The following is a 23,016-nucleotide window of genomic DNA, read 5'->3' on the forward strand; positions in this document are numbered from 1 at the left end:
AAAAAACACTGTGTTTTATCATTATGTTCCAAACATTGGGTTAAGCAGTTCACTTCAGGTTACATCAGGCTTCCTGTAAGAGAACTTCCAGGTAAAATTTAAGATGTGTCAAAATGTCTTTGTTTTGCTTAAAATAAATGATTAACTATTTAATTTGATTCATACTCTCTTATGATTTAACTATCATGACTGGAAAGTATGAAAGGACCTTTTAGGCGATCCAAAAAAAACTATTCTTTCTTATTTACATACAGCAGGATCTAAACTAGTTTTAGCATGCATATATTTTATCAACTACTGTATCAGGTTAGGATAAAAGGTGTGTACATCCAGTATATCTTCGGTCCCTACAAACCTTCTTCGGAGGATTTTCAAAGAACTTGTACTCTAATCTCTGTTTTTACAACATCATTTCCCGCTCCATCCAAATATCTACACCTCTGAAAAGCTTAACACTGAGTTCTTGTTCTTGTGTGATGGAAACACACCCCTTTCAACACAGATCGTATGTTCTGTATATTCATTCGCTGTTGGCCTATTTTTAACATTTACACGGCCCACAACACCTATTACAGCCTCGGCCCTAATTTTACCAAAGTCAAGCCACTACTCAGAAATACAAACTAGATCTTAAAAGCTTCTACATTATTAACCTTTTATTGATCAGTTTTACTTAATCTGTGAACTTGTCAATAAATGCCATTTTGAGCAATTTATCTTTACATTATTGTCCTTTTTGTGACAGAAAAGCAGAACCTAGAAGTATGATGTCTCAGATGGGAAGAAATTACTTTCAGTTCAGTATGAGAAAATTATTCTTATTCTTATAAAGACAGAAATATTGAAACTGAGGAGAAAGAAAGCAGAACATAAAAATTAGTTTCAAAATTAGTCTCTTCATTTACTAATGACTAATTTCTCAAGTCATGATATGAGTCATAATTATGACAGTATGTCATACTGTAGTTGTGTGAACTTGTTTTATATGCAACTATGAAACTTCAGTTAAAACCCAGTACTGAAGGCAGTTTGCCCCCATAAGATCATGATACTGAAGGCCACTGTTGTGTCCTCAGATGTCTTCATCTGTTATAAATGATACTGTAATGGTAATGGTAGACAGAAGTTACTGACCTCATCAGGTTTCTTTTTTGTAGCGTGTGTTTCAGTGTGCTGTAAGATCTTGTGAAACCAGTGTGTTTGAACTCATGAGGAAATCACATGAATCTCATCTGATAATAAACCACATGCATGACATATTCCTGTACATTCGGCTTATTTTGGAACCGCACATCTCTAACACTTAGCCACTGTTCCCTGATCCTCAGCAATGATTGGCTAACAACTAGGTGGGTGGATCAGGAGAAAAACAAACACTGCCACAGGCTTTGCCACTCTGTACCTGTCTGTCTGTCTGACGAACGCTTTCAGTTCATTTTAGGCTCAAGTCAGATACCCTCTCTCAACCTTTCAGCCCGTCCATCTCGCCTCTTCGTTTCTCCTCGCAGCCATGAGGACCACAGTGGCCGCTGTTGTCATGGTGATGTGCTCGATGATGGTGCACGCAGACGTGAAGCCACAGAGAGATTTCTCCCTGCAGAAGGTAAGATGGACAGACATAAATGCTTCATGTAATGTTTGTTTTTAAGTATGAATGTATTTAAATCAGTTTGATTTGTTAAGTTCAGCAGGTTCTGATCTCATTATTTGTTCTTTAGTTAGTGACTCCAATGGTGAGGGAACGCTGTGTCCCTCACATGTGTTTTGGTGAGTGTGTGTACTCAAAGTTTGAGAACAGCTCCTCAGTTTGAGCCAAAACAAACGAATATGGGCATAAGTCCCAGCGCTGACAATCAAGTCACAAATTGTAATGACTAAAAAATTTGTGAATTCTTATTTTCCTGGTCTCCGAACACAGGAGAGGTTGAGAGAGGTCAGTTTGATATTTCCCGTGGTAAATACACCATGAGAAACATCATGAAAAGGAAGATATACATTTGTTTCCTGTGGCTGATTTGATAGGCAACTGCGGATTTATCCTAGAAGTGTTTTTGTAAGATCTCTGTGATGGGATTGTTCCATATTTATCAAAAGGTCAGTCATTTTCCACTCTGGTGTGCGTTAATGTAAAATGTCAGATAACACCCAGCCTCAGTTTGTTTTTTTTACCTTACAATTCCCACTTATAAATTGTATCTACAAAGCCTAAACAGAAAATGCAGCATCAGGAAAAAGTTGTTTATCATTTACATAAAGCAGCTCTGTCCTTATAGTTCAGTCTACTTTGTAAAGGATCTATGTGGAGATATGAGGAAATTATGTGGTTAGCAGAAATGTTCACAACATGACACAAAAACAGCTCTCTTGTTTTCCTCCCTCGGGGCAGTCAATGCTAAAATTGCACACACTTAAAATGTATGTATGCATAAGAAAAAGCCACGAAATGTTCCATAAAGAAATCCATGCTTATGTTTGGTGACAAGTGGAAGCTGATTATATGGATAATTCTGATGGTATAATATATATTTCATTATTAACAACAAATCTCATGAAACAAACAACAAATTGATCATTCTAAGAAGTATTACCTGTTTACTTAAAGCCGGATATAGCTTGATTCCTCTGTGTCATAGACCATCATGGTCCAAAAACCACTAAAAACACATGGGTGACATGTTCTTTCATTATGATGACTACGTGCACTTCAGCATATTTTGGGTCAAGCCCCCACACACGCCCCAGCTACCTTAATTACTCACTACCACACCAAATCTGTTCCCTGAACACTATTTGCTTCTGTATAAAAGTAGAGTGCCCAGTTGTTTCAGGAAATTACTGAGCCTTTTTTAAAAATGAAACTGTATACATGACCTGTTTTCAAAGACTGGGTTACAGTTACATTGCGCACATTCATCTAATAGTCTGTGTAAACTGTGTCCTTGCATGAACATGTGTTTATGTCATCCTGGTTCTCCTTTTTAATGAGGTTAAGTCATAAACTGAAAGTGAAATATAATATATATATATATATATATATATATATATAATAGTATCAAAACACTCAGAAACCCAAGATCTTTAATATGTTAAGTTACATTTGAGTGTTTTTGTGTGTGTGTGTTTAGTTTGCAGGGAAGTGGTACCGTGTGGGTCTGGCCTACGACTCTCCAAATTTTGTCCCATACAGAGACAAAATAAAGGCCTCCATGGGAATCATCACACCACTCGTGAACGGCAACGTTAACCTCACAATGTGGGACGTCACGTGAGTCTGTGTGTGTGAGGCGGTGACATTCTGTATGTGAGCACAGTCTATATATTGCCATACACAGTACAGGCCAGTACATGTTTGCGTGAGGGGCCACAAAAGGCGTGAGATGTGCTAGTCAAAGAGGAGAGGAGGACAGGCAGAAGACACAGAGGGATATATGAAGTGATGTTTGTGTTTCCCTTGTGTGCTTCAGACCTGTAGGTTGTGTGAGTAAGCTGTACCAGTATGAGAAGACTACTGTACCTGGACAGTTCACCTACTTCAGCACACGTAAGTCTCGGCTCACCTCTGATCTGACTCATAACCTTCCCACGGGAGAGATCCTTTTGTGGTTTGAACCTGAGAGAAAGAGACAAGACATAATAGTTAAAAAGCTTTGTGACGTTATTTTTTCCATGATAATCCAATATAGAAGTCTGACTGGTATTGATTGAGTGCCCATAGTTGTAGAACAAGTTTCTGGATCAGCAGCAGTATGAGCAAACAACCGTCCTGAGCACACAGATTGAAGCCACAGTGTCCAGGCAGAACATGTGACAAATATTCCTAAGTGTCATAAAAATGTAAGAATGGAAATCAAAGTAAAATAGTACCCCCAAAAAATGAGCCAAGCATGTTTGTAGAGTGTTGATTTGGTTAGAATGTATGTGATGCACTTTTTTATTATTTATTTTTTATTGCTGTTTGTTTTTACTTAATGTCTACATTTAAAACAAATCTATAGCACTTTGAGATGCTCCTTTCTAAAAATTGTTACAAATGAAATTCATTATAATTGTAAATACATGTACAGTACATCACATATTTATTCCAATGCTACATGTATTTATACTTTTTATTCTTTCATGTTGTATTCTTTCTTTCTTTTTTTAGATATTTTAATTTATATACAATATATTTCTAATATGCTCCATTTTGTTTTGTTTGTTTTGTTTATGTGTAATACACCCAATTTGATTTGTCTGTTTTTCTGCTTCTGCTTTACAGATTTTACTAATTGTTCTACATCTCACATGGATTTCCATTCAATCTCATGTTTTCCTGGTTAATATTTAATACTGAATACCAAGAAGTGTCTCATTTCTGTGTTGTGTTTCCACTCAGGCCATAACATGGTGAAGGACATCACAGTGGTGGAGACGAACTACACTGAATTCGCTCTGGTTCTCAAACACAAGGTTTTCAACAGAGAGTACACGCAGGTGGCACTTTACGGTGAGATGCAAACACACATACACACATTTTTTACATTACATCTAAACATGTGAGCTGCAGTGTCACTGCAGAGCCGATAGTGTTCATCACATCTCTGTCTGTCTATATGTGTCTCTGTGTGCAGGTCGCACTCAAAGACTCAAACCTGACATCATTCAGAAGTTTAGAGTCTTTGCTTTGTCCCGGGGTTTCTCCAGAGAGTCTATTCTGACTCCACCTCCAGTAGGTAAAGTAGAGCCAATACAGTATACAGTAAATACACTCATGCACATAAAAACAATGGGGAGAAATCAATTATCCTGAAGTTAGCTAATTCACGTCTATATATTCTCTGACCACCAGAAAACTGCCCACCAGCGGGATCTGGACGTCAGGTGAGTCTAGTTCTTTTTGAAAATGTGAAACACAGCAGAGTTAATTGTTGATTTCTGTCTAACAAATCTTCTGTGTAATAGTTTTTGTTTCTCTCTCCAGGTTTCCTGATGCTGCTCCAGCTTCTCCAGTCTATTTTCACCCAGCATTGACTATGAAGTACTTTTTCCGGCAAACATCATCATTTTGGCTACTAAGATGATAAATAACAAATATTGCTGATGGAATTTGTACATCATCCTCTTTTATATAGAGCTTTACATTATTTTCATAGTTCTGCTGCGTCACTGTGTTGACATAGTTAAATAAACAATATTAACCTCCAGACTGTGTGTGTGTGTGTGTGTGTGTGTGTGTGTGTGTGTGTGTGTGTGCCTATTCATGAGTTATTTAAATCACAGGTTTCATTCAGATATGCTGTTCATGTTAGCGTTTCACTTAATCACCAAGCATTTTACATTAATTAATTAATCACCACATTTTGTGGTAGCTGGTTTTTTGCCATTTGGTCAAATATTGTATATTCATCTTCTTGAATTAAGTTCTGACTTTTAAAAAACATCAGAATATATTTGATTGTACTATTTGACACAGTGTTGACCTATACTTAAATAAACAATATAAGCCTTGAGGCTAGGTGCAAGTGTGTGTTTGATTTTGTGCGTGTGTGTGTGTGTGTGTGTGTGTGTGTATAATCTACTCTTTGTACTGTGTACTTCATGTTCATCTATCTACTGCGAGTGCTGTAGCTCACTGAAAGGAAATGCTGAGCTTTGTGTGTGAGTTGAGTCATGTGAAAATCAATTCTAATATGACCACCGGGTGGCAGATTTCACTACACTATGAAAACGAATCCCTTAATTTTTTACAATAAAATTCCATTAATTTACCCATTAATAATGATGGAATTAAGATTTGTTTTGTGGGTTTTTAAGGGGATAAAAAATGGATTAAAATTAATTAAGATATTTTTAATATAATGATTTTTTGGAAGATAAAAATCCCTCAAAATGGACCAAGAATTCTGGAAGTCACCCATTAATTTATACCTTAAAAGGCCTTAAAACTTAATTAAGATGAAAATTCAGGGGTGTTTTTTCCCTTTAAAAACTTTAAAAACCATGCAAGTAAGCCATTAAAATATCTTAATTCATTTTAGTCCATTAATCTATCCATTCATTATCCCCATGTTTGGTATGAACCCCTAAATTTGAAATTTAAGGTCCTTTTTAAGGAACAAATTAAGAGGTAAATGTGATGTTATTTTTAAAAAAATTCTAAATATTTTAAAACTTGCATACAGGGGGCAGATTTCACCACATTAGCATGAACCAGACCTCATCGCTTTTTGACTTTAATACCCTCCTGTGGTAATATCAGAAAAGACAAGGTGATAGAGAGCAGTGCAGCCTTTTCTCTACTATCAGCTGTTATAGTTGACATGTATTGATTGGTTGTTTGTTTTAGCTTCAAATTCAAAGTCCAGTGTCTCATTTTGATTATTTGGACTGTCCAACACTGCAACCAACAAAGACACAATCACATGCACACTCTTATGTGTGCACACGAAACAGACAAAGACAGTCGAGAACTTTGCTCTTTTCGTTGTCTATTCTTTGCAGTGTGGTGGGACAGAATTCACAAAACACAGTTTGGCCCAGGGAAGATAGTGAAAAGCAGGGGGAGGGTTGGACAAGTGCAGGGTGCAGGGCCTCCATCCTCTCAGAGACAGAGGTGGACAGTCAGGCTGAAAGGATGCAAAGAGTTGTGGTGTCTCTGCTGGTCCTGCGATGGGCCTGGATCCTGCAAGGAGTCCCAGTGCTCCCAGAAACTCGTGTCCCCATACAGGAGAACTTTGATTTGGGCCAGGTGAGTTGCTCAGATACTAGTTTGATTATTTTATTTATTTAAGACAAATATGACTAAATTTAACTAAGTTTGACGGAGACATAGTTTTCCCTTCCGCCCCTTCCCCACCCGCTCCATCTTTTCATCATCATGTATTCTCCCTAAAGAGTAGTTCTGGTGCTATGAGGAAGGAGCCTTTATGTCCTTTGAATAGTTTAAACAGAAACACTGCTTGACAGATAAAGATTTCCTCAGCCATCTGAAACCAGACAACTTTATTGGAGTCAACCACAAAGACCAGTGGCCATGCTGACCAATCATTATTTAAAACTAGTGTGTGAAGTAGTGTATGAAGCTCTTATGTTATCAAGTTTATTAATACCTGATCTGAACAGATCCAGACTTAGATGGGAGAAAGACCTGGGAATAGAACTGGATGGGGAACTATGGGGTGACTTGTGCAGGGATGGTATGACCTGTACTTTAAACTCTAGATATAGATTGATACAGTTTAACTTCCTGCATCCGCTCTATATCGCCCCATAAAAACTACACAAATACAACTACAATATATTGCCCCTTTGTTTTAGATGTGGCTTAGATGAGGAAGCATTCCTACATTCCACTTGGCAGGGCCCTAAACTTCAGGGGTTTCAGCAGGGGTATATGACCCCCTATCTGGTATTCATGGTGTCGTCTTTCCATTGAATCCAGAGATTTGTTTACTGGGTAACTTTACTCACAGAAATTGTGCTGGCCATTGCTAAAAAAAAAACTGCATTGCATTAAAATGGAAATCAGATGTCCCCCTCCCAAGTGGCATGTGGCTGTACACCCCTAGAGAAAATAACTTGCTGGTTGAGGAATAAGAGTAAAACATCTTACAAGATATGGCAATCCTATGTGGATTATATGGAAAACCTCCTATCGCACCACATTGATTGTACCTCTATAGTCTTCTTGTATTGAGGATGTGCTTGACCAGGTGATCCTCGAAGTGAGATGCTGCCCTGTGTCTCTCAATGTTTTGAGACACAGTTATTTGCATTATTTTGTTGTCATTGTGGATGGTGTCTACTTGATTTTAATTTTGATTTGTTTGTTGTCTTGTTGACTTTGTACTGTCATGTTGTTGGTTGTATGTTGTTTGTTATTGTGTTTGGATTTGAAAAAGCAAAATAATTTTTTTTTTTTTTAAAACAGAGTAATAATTGGTTATTATTTCACAACTAAGTTTGGCACTTTTCCCTCTTTAATGGTATGTTATTCATAAGTGAAATTATTGTTATTAATTAGTCAAAATGATGGAAGATTTCTTGCCACAATATGATTTCAGCAGCTCCCCTGTGAGATGCTTTTGTGCCTTGTAATAACCACTGAATTAATTCAACTAGGGATGGAAATTATCACTAATACTGTCCTTTGAAAAATAAAATATGAAAGTATTGAGTTGTATCACGAGTTCCGAGATTGCTGTTATGACTGCATATCAATCCATATGCAAATGCTTCGATGTGAATATTCTCGTGCTCCTTGCAGTTCATGGGGAAGTGGTATGAGCTGGCAGTGGTTTCTACCTGTCCTCACTACATGCAGCGCAAGAGGGGAAACCCTGTCATTCGTGCACTGGAGCTGAAACATCTGGCTTCTCAGGCCAACTTCACAATGACGGCCACTAATTTCAGGTCAGACTCACATGCATGCTTGCACACACACACACACACACACACACACACACACACACGCACACAATTTAAAACCTGTGTTGTTTGTGCCTGCATGTAGGACCGGCTCATGTACACAGACATCCACAGATTACAGTTTGACCAACACCACAGGACAATTCTACCACTACATTGCAAGTATGTCTCTCTCCTCTTGCCCTCCATCCTTTTTTATCTAATTTCACATTCTGTCTGTTCATTTCACACCACATTAACAAGATTTAAATCTGTCATGTAGCATATTGTGAACACCGTCCTCCATACAGGGTTCGAAGCTGATGTTGACACCTACGTGGTTCATACCAACTATAATGAGTTTGCAATGATGGTTCTGCTGAGCGTAGAGAGACCTTCAGGAATTAAGACCACCACTGTGAAGCTTTACAGTGAGGAACCATTCTTGAATCTATTTTTCATTATGTTAAGTGCGCATGCTTATGTTTAGCCCTTTTTTTTTTTTTTTTTGGTAACATTTCATCATGAAATCAAAGTTGTGACAAAAATGCATATTGTGAATCAGATGTATAAAATCCATCTCAACAACAACTAACTAATTCTATTTACTTCTGTATAACCCAAGTATAAACAGTGATAGAGGCAGAGCAGTCTGTGCTCTAAAAGAAATATAACAGAAATTGTGTCCTCTTCAGGTCGAACTATGGATGTGAGGGCTGCTGTGATGGATGACTTCAAAACACTGGTCAGACAACGGGGACTGAGTGACGACACTATCATCAATAATCAGAACAGAGGTTTAGACGTACACACATTCATTACACGCTTGTCTCGTCTGTCTTACTGAAATTTTTTTATGCTCATTTCCCAAGCGGCTGAAGACATTTCCCAGCCGATAGAGTTTTCTCAGGACACACCTTGTTACAGCAGCAAAAGCACAGGTGTAACTAACAAGATTAATGATGGCTGCATGCACAATACATTGGTATTGATTTTATTAGTTGCACATATGTTTGACAGGTGAGAATCAGGTACAGTCAAATAAAAGCAAAGGAAACCATCACACTAAATAGTTTTTTTACAAGGCTACAATGTAAGCAATTAATTCTATAGAGATTAAAATACATTCAAATATTAAAGGTAACGGTTAAAACATGCAAAAAATGGCTGCAACAAAGTGAGCAGCTGTTATTTGGTTTGTACTGCATGTTTTCTGTTTTTTGTTTGTTTTTAATGTAAGTTTGTTGTCTTTCGTCTCTCTCTCTCTCTCTCTCTCTCTCTGTCTTACTCTTCCCAGGTGAGTGTACTCCAGGTGAGCAGGTGACAGAGCCCACTCCTAGATCAGGTACGTGCTTCACACTTAATGAAATGACAGGCACCATTAACAATGTTTTTTTTTTCAATGAATACATTCCCATTGGTCATAAATTTAGGATAAGTCACCAATTTGTGTATTTTGGACCATGACTGCATGTTTTTGCTCCCCAGAGGTCTAAGAGAAATGTAGTGGTGACTTTGGCTTGAGAGCTGGCAATACTTCACCAGGTAAGGGTACAAATCATTCCCATTGAAAAAAATCTTTACACTGGTCAGTGCTCAGATGGAATTCTTCTTTAACAAATTCATACTACACTAGTAGAGTGAGTCTCCCATAGATCAGTAAAGGAGGCTCATGGGAACAGTAGTTTTTAGTAGTAAAGTATTTTTCATCCCCATATTGTATATCCAGTGTATTTCATAAACTACAACAGGCATTTTCATCCCAAGACTTATTTAATTTTCATTTCAAATCCTCCAAAAGAGGACACACTGAAATTGTGCAACTGCAAGTATAAATATTGAATACAAGAAACATAACGCATATACTGTATTTTTCTGTCCACTTTTAGAGAACTGATCATTATTTTTTCACTTTTACAGGTTAAAAGCTCATGTGGACAAATTGAAGAGGAGGAACATCACAGACTCACCATAAACAATCATAGTCTATTAACACATTGACTGTTTCCTCAATGGAAAAAGCAACACTGTTTGGTTTCCACTGACCACTGACTTCTCTGAATACATATAAATACTATGTCACTATCTACAGTAATTAAATTATATGTTTGTATACAAAGGATTTTTAAATTTCATTTGTGATGCACTAACTAAAATTTGGATGCACTTTCCCATTCAATGAGAAAGTGTGTCCAAACTTTTGACTGGTACTGTATAATAAATGAAGATAATAATCATGATGATAAAATAATTAGTTCATCATAATTCCACCGAATACATAATAATTTATTACCTTAATTTTAACTCATCAGATGATTATGATTACTTAATACAAATTAATTCCAGTTAACATTAACTTTTCCAGTAAAAACACATTGTATTTGTTTAACTGTAATTTCAGACTGAAGAAGAAAAAGCTCTGGTAGTCTTTTCAAATATAGAAGACAATTTAAATGCTTGGTTGCTTTTTCCTTTGCCTCTACAGATTATAATTTTATATTTACAAAATGTTAATTTGTAGCTACATAATAAAAAATATGAATCCAGAATTTGAACTATTCATATGAAAAAAAGCCTCAATCTGTGATTTCTTAAATCTAGAAGATGTCAAATAAAGACACGAGCTTTGTGAGAAGCCTGAGAAGATTACTGTTTTTTCTGTGTATTGCAGATTACCAATTAAAAAAAGTTAAGTATAAAAACCTCAACACTGCAGGGTAAAATAACATGTATTTGTTACTCATTAGTCTCTCGGATCATCACATGTATTGATTGGTTGGGGCTGCCAAAACGCTGAAGTCCAACGTTTAAGCAGTCAGCTGCTCTGACATGTCAAAGCACAAAGTGAGAGACAGAACTTTGCTCTGTTACTTGTTTGATTTTTATTTGGCTGTGGGAGTGAGTACATGCAGGGGCCACAGCACACATATAACACAGGTCAATGCCCTGTCCCCCTTTGAAGAGAAGAGGGGGGTGAAAGACGCAGTGAGGTGAGGGGATGGCCCTTTTCCTAAGATTTAGTGTCTTAGTCCTCTCAGAGACGAGTGGAAAGACAGGCTGATAGGATGCAGAAAGCGGTGGTTCTGGTTTCTCTCCTGGTCCTGGGATGGACCTGGACCATCCAGGGTCTCCCTGTAATCCCAGAACCTCTCTACCCCACACAGGAAAACTTTGATCTGGCCAGGGTGAGTGTCTGAGTTCAGTAGTCACACAGTTGCTCTTTTATGTGTAATATTCAGTACTTTTAAATGTATATATTCTTCTTCTGTATTTCTCTCTTCTTTCTGTAATTAAGTAATTAATCTGTAATCTTTGTTTGGGAGATAAATTGTTTAATCCTGCAGTCAGTGGAAAGCTTAAAATACATACATATCAATTACTTAAAAATACATGTTTTGTATAGTAAATTTAAATGTGTATTTTATATAAACCTCTTGTGCTTTCTATGCATTAAATGTTGTAAAGCAGCCTGGAATAGAAATATCAGTTTCAGCTGCAAACAAGCAACAAAAAGTATTTTTCTTTTGAAATCCATCCTAATGAGCTCTGCAAGGGGATTGATATATATAGTACATTATCCTTTACTAATGCCTTTCTCAAGCATTGAATGTGATGAGAAGTGTTTAAAAAAATGATTAAATTACATTGCAAATTTTGCAAATTTATGCAATACTCTGTAGTATTGGTCGTTTGTGTTTCTTTTCTTTCTTTCTTTATGTACTAACGTGTTTTGGTAATAATTGTGACTTTTAATTTAGTATGAGCTGTGGAAATTTCTGATCTACAGAGTGCAAAACAAATAGTTTTTGTAAAATATTCATTTGTAATTCATTTATTTTTATATACTTTATAAATTGATTTTTAACTAAGGTGAAGTTCACATTTTTTTACTGTTTTTGGTTTGATATACTGAAGCAACAACCCTGCTTATTTCAGTTATACTTTATGTGAATTACACAAGTAAACTCTCAACTCATATAGCAGTTTCTCTTCCTACCAGTTTTTGGGAACTTGGCACGATATTGCCAAGGCAACTACATGTACCCATATGCATAAATACAAGGGAGATGCAGCCATTGGCAAACTGGTCCTGCAGAGAAGTACCACCCAGGGCAAAATCAAGATGACTCGAAATGTACTCAGGTTTGTAAGCAGAGCATGAATGACACACACATGCTCTAATGGACAAAACGTATGAAAATATATGATTTTTAAAGTTAGGAATGCTTTATCATCAATTACATTGAAATAAAAAATACTACTGTATATGAAAATGTGTGCAATTTTACCAGAAAATTCAACAAATTATAATTTCAACCTGGGTTAATCCAAGATTTTTAGAAATCTGGAGAAAAATAAATTTGTAATTTTTACATATATAATTATATATATATACACATTATGTGCATGATAATGCCCTCATTGGCTAATCCTGACAGTGTTTTGGCGAGACAACATCAAGTAATAACCAAAACCAAGTGTGCAAAATCGAAAGCTGCCTGTGCCAACTGTGTTTTATACATATCTGACATATTCTGCACAGATGACACTTCTTCAGTCGTATTAACTGTTGTCAGGTGCCTGCAGCATCATACATGATCTCAAGAATGAACTCACATATATGATCACATAAATATAAAGATATAAATACATTTTGTGTTTAGACATGGAACATGCAAGGAGGTCTTTGGGGACTATGAGTTGACCACCACACCTGGACGATTCTTCTACCATGATACAAGTATGTCTCTCTCTCTCTCTCTCTCTCTCTCTCTCACTCTCTCTCTCTTTCTCTCTCTCTCTCTGTATAATCTTGAAAGTGAGCAGCTCTGTCTTCAGTTGATGTCATCCATGAGATTTTACAAGTATTATGATTATTCTGCCTGTGCTCTTCTTCCTGCAGAGTGGGCGGCAAATGTGGATGCCTATGTGGTTCACACAAACTACAATGAGTATGCGATACTAATAATGAGCAAACAGAAATCATCAGGGAATAAGACCATCTCTGTTAAGCTTTACAGTGAGTGGACACTCTCTATATACCCGGACATTTCATTATCTTTTTTCCTATTGTTTTAGTTTGCTCTTTGAAAAAAGCTTGACTGATATTTTCAGCACCATTTCAACCCAAATTCTTATGAATAAAATACAAGAAAATCAAATCAGTATAATTTTGATAGCTTTAAGTGTCATTTTTTAGCAGCTTATCAAGCACAAGTTTTATTAGTATTGGGATTTCCCCTCATTTGTGTTAAGATAGAACATAAATTCTAACCAAATTCTTTCTAACTTATTAGCAGCCCTTAATTACATGGTGAAATCAGTATTTTTTTAAGTGAAAGTGATTATCAGGTGAACCCAAGTACATCATTTTACAGTAGCTCAAGCCCTTCACACCATGTTAAAGTGTTAATTTACATCTGCTTCAGCCAAATTGCTCTGTTCCCTTCAGGTAGGACCATGGAGGTGAGACCGACTGTGCTGGATGACTTCAAAACACTGGTCAGACAGCAGGGAATGAGTGACAACACCATTATCATTAAACAGAACAAAGGTACAGCACAGACACAATCGATTATTACACACATACACGTACTAACTTTTTTTTTCATCCACAATGGGTCACACTTTGGGAAACAGTTCATTACAGTTCAGATCTTTATTGTCCCACATGAGGAAAATCTTTTTTCGAGCAAGGTGGCCCAAAAACATAAACACAACAAAAACAACATAAGACAACTGGATGGTTGGACATTTAAATGATATGTTGTCATTAAATGTCTGTGCAGGTGACTGTGTTCCTGGACAGCAGGTGGCAAAGCCAACACCTCAGTCTGAGCTGCAGGTACTTACATACTTACAGATACAAAAAAAACAAACAACTAAATTCTCTTAACATGCATGTCTCGATTTTATTGTCATTTAAACACAATGTAACAAATTCAGTCAGCTTTCCATTCATATTCTAGTTCTTGTTGTATTCTTATTTTAATATACACTCAGTATTTAAATCCCTCTCTGCCGAAATTAGAGAATTATTATTATTAGCCCTTCTGGTAGCAGTACAGTAGCAGAAGTACATTTATATAGGAATGCCTGAAATAACATTTAATACTACTAATATACTATTATGCTAATATTTTTCTGACTGCAAAAATTGAGGAAATCAAACTGATTTCATGTTAACATGCCTTGCTCAGATGACCATGAAAAATTTAATTTGTCCTTTTAAATGTGCTCACAGTGGAACTGTAAAATAATGAAACAATAGAAGAGTGTGAAAGTGGTGCAAGAAGTATTATGTTTAATAATAATTTAAAAATAAAAAATAAAAACCATGGATTCTCCTCAAGTAAAACTACAGATATATTAGAACCATGTATACATTGCATATTGCATATAAAAAGTAAATAGTGTTAAATGCATTAATGCACATTTTAATGTTGTTGCTTTAATGTGGACAAACATCTATAATTTTACAATAGATCTGAAGCTGCAACTGTATAAAAATATAGTCTTATATATTAGTAACTCCCTTTGTAAAATGTGATAGATTCAATGAAGCACTGGTACAAGGAGTTACAGAACATGATGTTGCTAAAAAATTTTATAAATATTTGAAATACTGGAGTTCATGTGGTTTTGCATTTCTAACTGAGTCTGTCTGTGGATGTGATACAGAGGGTGAAGAGAAGTGTTGTGCCTACTCTGGTTGCAGATTTGGAGGGTTCTGGTGATGACACACCTCTGTTCAATGGGACAGGTAAGAGATCCGCTTACTCAATATATTAATAGCATGTCATTATACACTTACATATAAATGTACAGTATAACACATTCCTGAAAATGAATGATTCTGAGGTTTTAACTGATGGGTATCTATTTTACTTTTCTCTCTCTGTAGAGGCCTGTAAAGCAGAACCAGACACAGGACCATGTTTTGGGATGCACCAGCGTTACTACTACAACTCCTCCGCAATGAGCTGCGAGATCTTCAAGTTCGGAGGTTGTTTGGGCAACCAGAACAACTTTCAGTCTGAGAGAGAGTGTCTGCAGAGATGTCGCACTGAGGGTGAGGAGTGAAATACAAAACACATCTTCATATCAGATGATTGCACATAAAATGCATTCATCAATGTTTTTATACATTGCAAGTTTATTCTATATTAGTATCAATATTTAGTTTGGTTTGCATATTTTAACCTTTTTTTCTTCAAAATTTGAAATACTAATTTTTCCAGCTACTTCTTTTTACCAACCACTAGAACTTGCTGGTGCAGCAACAAGGATATGATCCCTCACTGGCTTCCCACTCACCACATACTGTTTGATGCCATTTTTCCTCTTTAATGGAATTTTGAAAAGGGGAAGCCTGATTGAAGCCCATCCGTAGGACAGAATTAGTTATTACTGCTTGTCATTGTTGCAAGTGTGGGCTGTCGAAAACATGAAAACTATGAAAATGAATGAAAAACATCCAAGTTCCTGTATTCTATCTCCTCAGCTGTCTGCCGTCTGCCCCTGGCACCCCAACCCTGCACAGGACATCCACTCATCTGGGCCTTTGACTCCTCCATCGGTCTGTGTTTGCCCTACAAACCTGGCTATTGCCAGGCCAATGCCAACAAGTTCTACAGCAAGGCTGAGTGTGAGGAGTACTGCGGAGTGGTCAAAGATGGTGAGAGGACATATGAAGAAATACAGACTTGTAAAATAGAGACACATCTAGCCTCAGATACCTATTGAAGAAAGAGGAATTCTGCACAATTGGCATAACTGAAGTAAAACTTGGTTAAACTACCTATTGTACAGCTTGTATGTGTTCATGCAAATGCAACACTAAAAAACACACTGAATCTCTTCCCACATAATGATAAAAGCATTTCATGTATATTTGCTCTTCCACAGATCCTGAGCTCCTGAGATTGGACTGAGCAACATGAGGAAACATTGCTGCTCTTCTGAACTCGCTGTTCAGAGATGCAACATGAACCAGCATTACACAAAGGGCACGTTAAACATTATGATTTTGTCTCAGCGCTCAAAGAATATGTAATGGTTTATCACAAAACATCACCAATAAAACAACTCATTACTCTGTTTTGGCTGATGTTTATTGTGTCTTGATCAGAACGAAGGGACTGTAGAAGAGGCTGCAGTCCTAAATGTGTTCAACATTTAATGTAAATGATGAATTGAAGTGACATTTCATTCATCTTTAGGTTTAACACAGTTAAACCTTTCAGAGTGTTCAATTGGAACAATTAAACCTGCATTAACTGATTTGGCTACTTGGAAACAGTGTAAACAAGTAGTGAACACAGCAAACAGTTGCTTATTTATACATTCAGAAGTAACAGAGCAACATTATGATTTATTTGGAGTCGTCCTCTTGGCCACCTGATGATTGTAACTCAAACAAATGGGTTTGTGCACAGCAGGGGCGCAGAAAACACATTTTCATATACTTAGAAATAAAGCAACTTGCTGGAAACCAGTAAAATTACTGTTTGGTAATGTTAGCATGATAATCCTGCTATTTGCCTGCTGCACAAGTTAAGAGCACAGACACACTGGACTATGGTGAATACAGGAAAAGTTTTGCTCATAAGAAACTATGTCAATATAAGATTTAATAAGTTTTATTTATCAGCCACACAGGATCTTGAAAAGACACTCCGCACACCGTAACAATGTGATGCATTTTCCATACACAGCTGTTAATGAGTCACATAAAATAATCGGGAAGTGATAATTGACATTTTTCACCCATTACTTTTGTGAATTGTGCATCACATGTTAATCTTCTCATAAACTCATAGTCTTGCTCATTTGTTTTTCACCACCCACATGTGTGTGCATCTCACTGATGATGGCGCTTGGAAACCCGTCTATATTCGCTCTCTTTTAGCTCTGGTTTTGGTCTCTACCAACTCCTGAGGAAAATATCTGGCTCTCTGCTAAATGTCCCACTATGTGTCCCACTGCTAACTAGTGGCTAACTTTCTCTGTTTGCCATTTGCTGCTGAGCTGGTAGTGTACAGTCAGTTTTTAGAGCTTTTTCTCTGAAAATAGCTTCCTGCTGTGGCCGAAAAACACTGTGTGAGAGCCATGAGAGTGAATCAAAACAGTAAAATTGCAGACAGATAAACAATGAGAGCTGAAACTTGCTATAAAGCTCTGTGTAGTACCGCTGCCCCATATAAAGGGCAGATGATGTTATTTGGCACTGGAAATTTTTAAAGGGATGTTAAAGAAGCAAGTCGGCAGGACAGAGTATTTGCAAAAAAGAGGATGATATTGAGGTGATATTTTAAAAAAAACAAGGCAAAAATGATTCCTGAGAAATGTAAAGGTTCTATATGTAGGAATCAAAAATTCCTTCTCATTAGTGACATCTGTGCCTGTTAAATGAGCTACAGTCAACATCCTGGTGCTCACGTCACAAGACTATTGCAGGTGATGTCTTTTTCCTCACTTACACTTCTCATAATTACATAAAGGATCTGTAACATTGTGTTTTGCACCATGTTTCAGCAAAGCATCTCTCAGTCCCAGTCAGTGTATGTACCTGCGCTCACTTGCTCACACACAAATACACACACAGAGGCCCCTGCTGTGTTGTGGCCGGTGGCTAGTGAGAGCCAATCCACACCACCAAACTCACACAAATATGTGTTAATCAACCACCCAAACCTGACCCAACCTGCAAACCGCCAACTTTTTTTTACCAATCGTGTTTACTAAATGCCAGTAGGCTCAGTGAGCTGTGGCCAGGGGGCAACGAGCTGTGGTCAGAAAGCAACACACTGTGGTCGGAGAGCAGCATGCTGCGGTTTTGTTGTGAAATGTGTGCTTATTAGGACCTTTGGACTACCAACAGGAAAAACAAAAGGGGTAAGCTATGTTCTGCTATTGCTCTTTCTGGTCCTTTGTTGAGAAATAATGTTTTTTTTTAGCTGTGTGTGCTCAAGAGTGAGTAACTTGTTATTGCAAGTGTGTCTTATTGTGAAATGTGTATTTATTAATGGAGGCAGCTAGCTGTGTCATTATCTGGAGAGCTAATATCTGCAGGGTGTTTTTTGTCATATAGCACCGTTTTTTTGTGTTGTTGTGTCGTTCTGCTAGTCGTTTGTTGACATTAGCAGGAGAGAGGCAAGACACTTGGGAGCGCGCAAAACATCACATCTGTTGGATTTGTGGAAAATCTGGCCCGGGCCCACAGGCTGTTACAGACAACCGAGAAAGTCAGGAAGGTCTCATTTTTACCTGCTCACTCACTGGCAATAAAAAATGATTAATACATGGAAATTGCTTTACAATTCTACATATAGAACCTTTTTTTTTAAGTAAAAGGAAACAAACAATGAAATCTGCAGCCTCACAGCAAACTGCCACCTACTCCCTTCCCTCGCTCATCACAATTGACCAGTGACTGACCCTTTACCTTCTCAGCCTCACCTAACTGAAATATAGCATCTACTCAGGTCACCACAGGGTGACCTTGACTGATAACAAAACTATATAGAACTACACTGATGTAGCATTTCTGTTATTGATGACAATCACAATTTCCTGTGGTCACACACACAGCCATGAGTGCACCAAATTATACAGGATGTAATTTACAACAGAACAGTTTTATCCTTCCTACCTCAACTGGACAAGCCCTTGTGACTCACTGCTTAGTTAATGATGCACACCTGTTGTCACTATCACTGATTTAGCAGACAATCTGCGCAACCATCACAAATTCTCAAAAAAGAAACATCACAGCAGGACTGAAGCCCTTCAACAAAATATAACATTGTGAAACACAAACTAATCAACTTAAACACATACTCCATTATGTGTGTAACATGACTGATAAATCAGCAGAAACATTGGACCAAAATTAGTGATTTAATACACAAAACTAGTGTTGGGAACCAGGACCCGGTGAAAATGTAGAGGAGCAACTTTCACACTTATCAGAATGTCAATATTAGCTTTGTCTTAGCTTTTATCAGAAAAAAACATTTTCTCAGGAAAGCCTAAAAAAGTTGAGAGTTGCAAACATTGTAATCATCTTTTGGGCCTGTCTGTTATCTCTGTCTTGGTGATCTAATAATTCAATTCTGTTTTATGGAGCCAAACACAGTAATGAGTTCTTTTATTGGTGATGTGTTTTGATATAACTTAACATATTCTGTAAGTGCTGACAAAATCACAATATTTCTTTGATGTGCTCCTCTTGTGAAGTTGGATCATGCTCCATCTTTGTGTTTGTGTTTTCCTCATTTCACTTCGCCTTCAGGAAACAGATTCTTCTGCACTGATTTTCAGTTGGCTTTTGGATGCAATTATGCTGTAAAAGAGAAAATACATTCAATCATATCTGGGTGAGGATTTGATATAAATCTACATGAGCACATAGAGTATATCCATACTGTGTACTGGGTGCACAAAATAATATAAACATCAGTAACAATCAGCAGCATTTGTCAGCTACTAGTGCTCAGACAGTCAATATTTCACCTCTGAAGCGGTGTTTGCAACAACACTGAAGTCCTTGTTCATACAGTGTTTATTATGTATATCCCTGTACATCAGTGAGCTGTACAGTACTGTCATTGTTTATCAGAATATAATGAAAAATATGATCGTGTGCAAGTGGGACACCTGTGACTGGGAACCTCACTATGCATGTACAGTATGCAGATATGTGAAACATGTTTTACATTTCCCTCCTCACCTTGTTTGTGACATTTCTTCAGACACTCTTTTTCACTTTTAAAGTTGTTCTGGTTTCCAGCACACCCTCCATAGATGAAGACTTCACATCTCATTGAGGTGGAGTTGTAGAAGTAACGTTGGAAAGATGCCTTACATGGACCTGTCGCTGGTGGTGCTGTACACAGCTCTACAGCGAGAGAGAGAGAGAGAGAGAGGGTGATACAGAAAGTTTCAGTCACAAAGTAACCAACATACAGTATATGTGACAAACTGAAACTGAAAACTACAATACAACCTGATATGACCCACCTCTGAAGCAGTGTTGGCAAGTTAAAGTCCTTATTAATAGTGTTTATGAATTATGTACATCTGTGAGCTGTACGGTACTTTACTTTTAATTATAATAAAAAGTTGATCATGTGCATGTGAAGGCCCCATTTCTGGGAACCTCACTGCAAAAAGGCATTACACCGACAATGAATGAACGAGTAAAATGTCAACTTTACATGTACTGTGTTCAGATGTGTGTAACATGTGGTGTTTTCTATTTTCCTCCTCACCTTTAGTTTGACATCTCCTCAGACACTCTTTTTCACTTTTAAAGTTGTTCTGGTTTCCAGCACACCCTCCATAGATGAAGACTTCGCATCTCATTGAGGTGGAGTTGTAGAAGTAACGTTGGAAAGATGCCTTACATCGACCTGTCTTTGGTGGTGCTGTACAGGCCTCTACAGAAACAGAAAGAGGGAGATACAGAACATTGCAACCACAAAGGAACCAACATACAGTATATGTGACAAACTGAAACTGAAAACTACAATACAACCTAATATGATCCACCTCTGAAGCAGTGTTGGCAAGTTAAAGTTCCTATTAATAGTGTTTATGAATTATGTCCATCTGTGAGCTGACCATTACATTGAATGTGCATCAAATTATAATAAAAAAATTGATCGTGAGGGCCCCATTTTTGGGAACCTCACTGCAAATTGGGGGGAGAAAACAATAAAAATGCAAAAAGGCATTATACCAGTGACAAGTAAAATGTCAACTTTACATGTACAGTGTTTAGTTTGTGTTTTGTATTTCGCTCCTCACCATCAGGGTGACATCCCTCCAAACACCCTTTCTCATCTTTAAAGTTGTTCTGGTTTCCACCACACCCTTGGTAGGTGAAGACTTTGCAGCTCATTGAGGAGGAGCTGTAGAAGTAACGTGCTATTTTTGCCTCACATGGACCTGCCTCTGGAGCTGCTTTACAGGCCTCTACAGAAAGAGAGAGTCAAGTCAAGTTAAGTTTATTTATATAGCACATTTCATACATCAACTCAATGAGCAAAATACAGAACATTGCACAGAAAGGGTAGATAACCATTACTTAGGACTTGATTGTAACACAAGCCACTAGTGTATTGTTTGTCGTTATTGTGATTAACATCATAATCAGGATCTCTGGTCTTCCATTCAGCACATATTCAGCTCAACTGTACTGCATATACACAAGCACTGTGGTGTGCAATTAATCAACTGAGTAAACTGATCTCTTACCTGTTGCATTGAACTCAGTTGCATTACTAATAGAAAAGCCCTCATCAGAGCCACTGTCCAGGTCTTCAGGCTTCCCAGCAGCCTGTATCACAACCACAGACAGACTCAGTCAGAGATACAATGACACCTAAAACCTCTTTTTCTAAATACTGTATTCCGCTTAAAAGTAAAACACTTTTTTTCCAGTTTGGTTGACATCATCACCTGTTATGTAAAGGTTTATTATATTTCATATTTTATGAAGGGAGACATAATTTACAAAACTTTATGTTTTGAAATATCCACATTTCATGAGGCATGAGACATTTAACCTGTTATTCTCTGTTGCCATAAAGAGGCAATAAACAAAAGGTCTCAAAAGAAGGATAGAAAATCCTTTACAGAAAGAAATGCAGAGCTCGGCCACTCACCACATCCTCCGTAGGCAGCCCCTGGAGAGTCCAGGTCAACCCCAGGACCAGCACAGAAATCAGAATCACAGCTTTCACCATACTGTCCGTCTTTCTGTTCACCTGTCTCTTGAAGTCTGAATAGAAGGAATTATAGCCATCTCCTCGCCTCGCTGTTTCTGATATACCCCTTATCTCGACCCAGACAAGGCATTGACCTGTGAGCTATGTGTGCTCTGCTGCCCCCACGTGTACTTAACTCCCAGACCCAAATAAATGAGCGAAAGGGTAAAACTTTTATATTGAACTCTGCCTCTCTGTGGTCTGACTTGTTTGGGTAACTGACCACATAAACGCTAGACACAGAAGTGTTTTCAATCTACTGTATATACAAATTTTTTATATCCACATATTATATGTGTAGAATGGACGAATGCTCTCTGGATAAAAGGAGTTGAGAGTAGAGAAAATGCATGTAGAGTCTCTACAAATGCAGAGTGTCATCTAAAGGTTTATTGGTTTTCGTTAAATGGCATACTTTTGAACATTGTAACTATATATAAAATGTAAATACATTTCTATTTATATACATATATATTGATAATCAATTGTTTGTTTACGTAATGTATTTAGCAAAATGTGAAATCTTTTTTTCCAGCCTCTCAAATGTGAGGATTTGCTGTTTCATATCATTTTAAATTAAGTATTGTTGTTCTTTTTTGGACGTCACCTTACGCTCGAGAAACTTGTGAGGGTATATGTCACCATTTTTAAAAACAAATTTGAATTTGCTGTTGAATTTTTACTCTTCCTTTAACAAATACTAAGATGATGTCTTAAATCTAAAAGAATTGCTGTCGTGCAAAGTCTCATCCAACAGAAGACAACAGTTTTATAAAAATAAATATAAACTTAAAGTATTGAAGTAAGATTCATGAAAATACACAAGGTAATGAAATCTAAGCAAGTAGGCCTCAAA

At 37.2% G+C, this 23,016-nt stretch overlaps 4 protein-coding genes across 4 annotated transcripts; 3 read left to right on the forward strand and 1 right to left on the reverse strand.

Annotated features, from left to right (window-relative positions):
• The first annotated feature begins 1,378 nt into the window (after positions 1 to 1,378).
• On the forward strand, positions 1,379 to 5,183 carry ptgdsa (prostaglandin D2 synthase a). The gene is made up of 7 exons (XM_067574927.1): positions 1,379 to 1,603; positions 3,126 to 3,265; positions 3,465 to 3,541; positions 4,376 to 4,486; positions 4,611 to 4,712; positions 4,829 to 4,860; positions 4,961 to 5,183. Exons 1-7 carry the CDS (start codon positions 1,511 to 1,513, stop codon positions 4,967 to 4,969), a joined length of 564 nt encoding a protein of 187 aa, XP_067431028.1. The 5' UTR covers positions 1,379 to 1,510; the 3' UTR covers positions 4,970 to 5,183.
• A 1,223-nt stretch (positions 5,184 to 6,406) lies between these two features.
• Positions 6,407 to 11,286, forward strand: LOC137171133 (protein AMBP-like). Its single transcript, XM_067574902.1, has 8 exons — positions 6,407 to 6,727; positions 8,246 to 8,391; positions 8,492 to 8,568; positions 8,697 to 8,816; positions 9,081 to 9,182; positions 9,683 to 9,730; positions 9,874 to 9,930; positions 10,306 to 11,286. The coding sequence occupies exons 1-7, from the start codon at positions 6,614 to 6,616 to the stop codon at positions 9,879 to 9,881; spliced, it is 615 nt and encodes a 204-aa protein (XP_067431003.1). The 5' UTR covers positions 6,407 to 6,613; the 3' UTR covers positions 9,882 to 9,930; positions 10,306 to 11,286.
• An 88-nt stretch (positions 11,287 to 11,374) lies between these two features.
• LOC137171132 (protein AMBP-like) lies at positions 11,375 to 16,485 on the forward strand. The gene is made up of 10 exons (XM_067574901.1): positions 11,375 to 11,570; positions 12,386 to 12,528; positions 13,050 to 13,126; positions 13,289 to 13,405; positions 13,838 to 13,939; positions 14,175 to 14,230; positions 15,067 to 15,148; positions 15,290 to 15,457; positions 15,890 to 16,063; positions 16,294 to 16,485. Exons 1-10 carry the CDS (start codon positions 11,451 to 11,453, stop codon positions 16,317 to 16,319), a joined length of 1,065 nt encoding a protein of 354 aa, XP_067431002.1. The 5' UTR covers positions 11,375 to 11,450; the 3' UTR covers positions 16,320 to 16,485.
• Positions 16,486 to 19,273: 2,788 nt separating this feature from the next.
• LOC137170747 (BPTI/Kunitz domain-containing protein-like) lies at positions 19,274 to 22,226 on the reverse strand. The gene is made up of 6 exons (XM_067574306.1): positions 22,059 to 22,226; positions 21,649 to 21,730; positions 21,199 to 21,366; positions 20,661 to 20,828; positions 20,120 to 20,287; positions 19,274 to 19,732 (listed from the first exon to the last, which is right to left on the reverse strand). The coding sequence occupies exons 1-6, from the start codon at positions 22,137 to 22,139 to the stop codon at positions 19,728 to 19,730; spliced, it is 672 nt and encodes a 223-aa protein (XP_067430407.1). The 5' UTR covers positions 22,140 to 22,226; the 3' UTR covers positions 19,274 to 19,727.
• Between the last annotated feature and the right edge of the window lie 790 nt (positions 22,227 to 23,016).

Source organism: Thunnus thynnus, chromosome 19 (assembly GCF_963924715.1).
Source record: "Thunnus thynnus chromosome 19, fThuThy2.1, whole genome shotgun sequence".
Taxonomy (NCBI): Eukaryota; Metazoa; Chordata; class Actinopteri; order Scombriformes; family Scombridae; genus Thunnus; species Thunnus thynnus.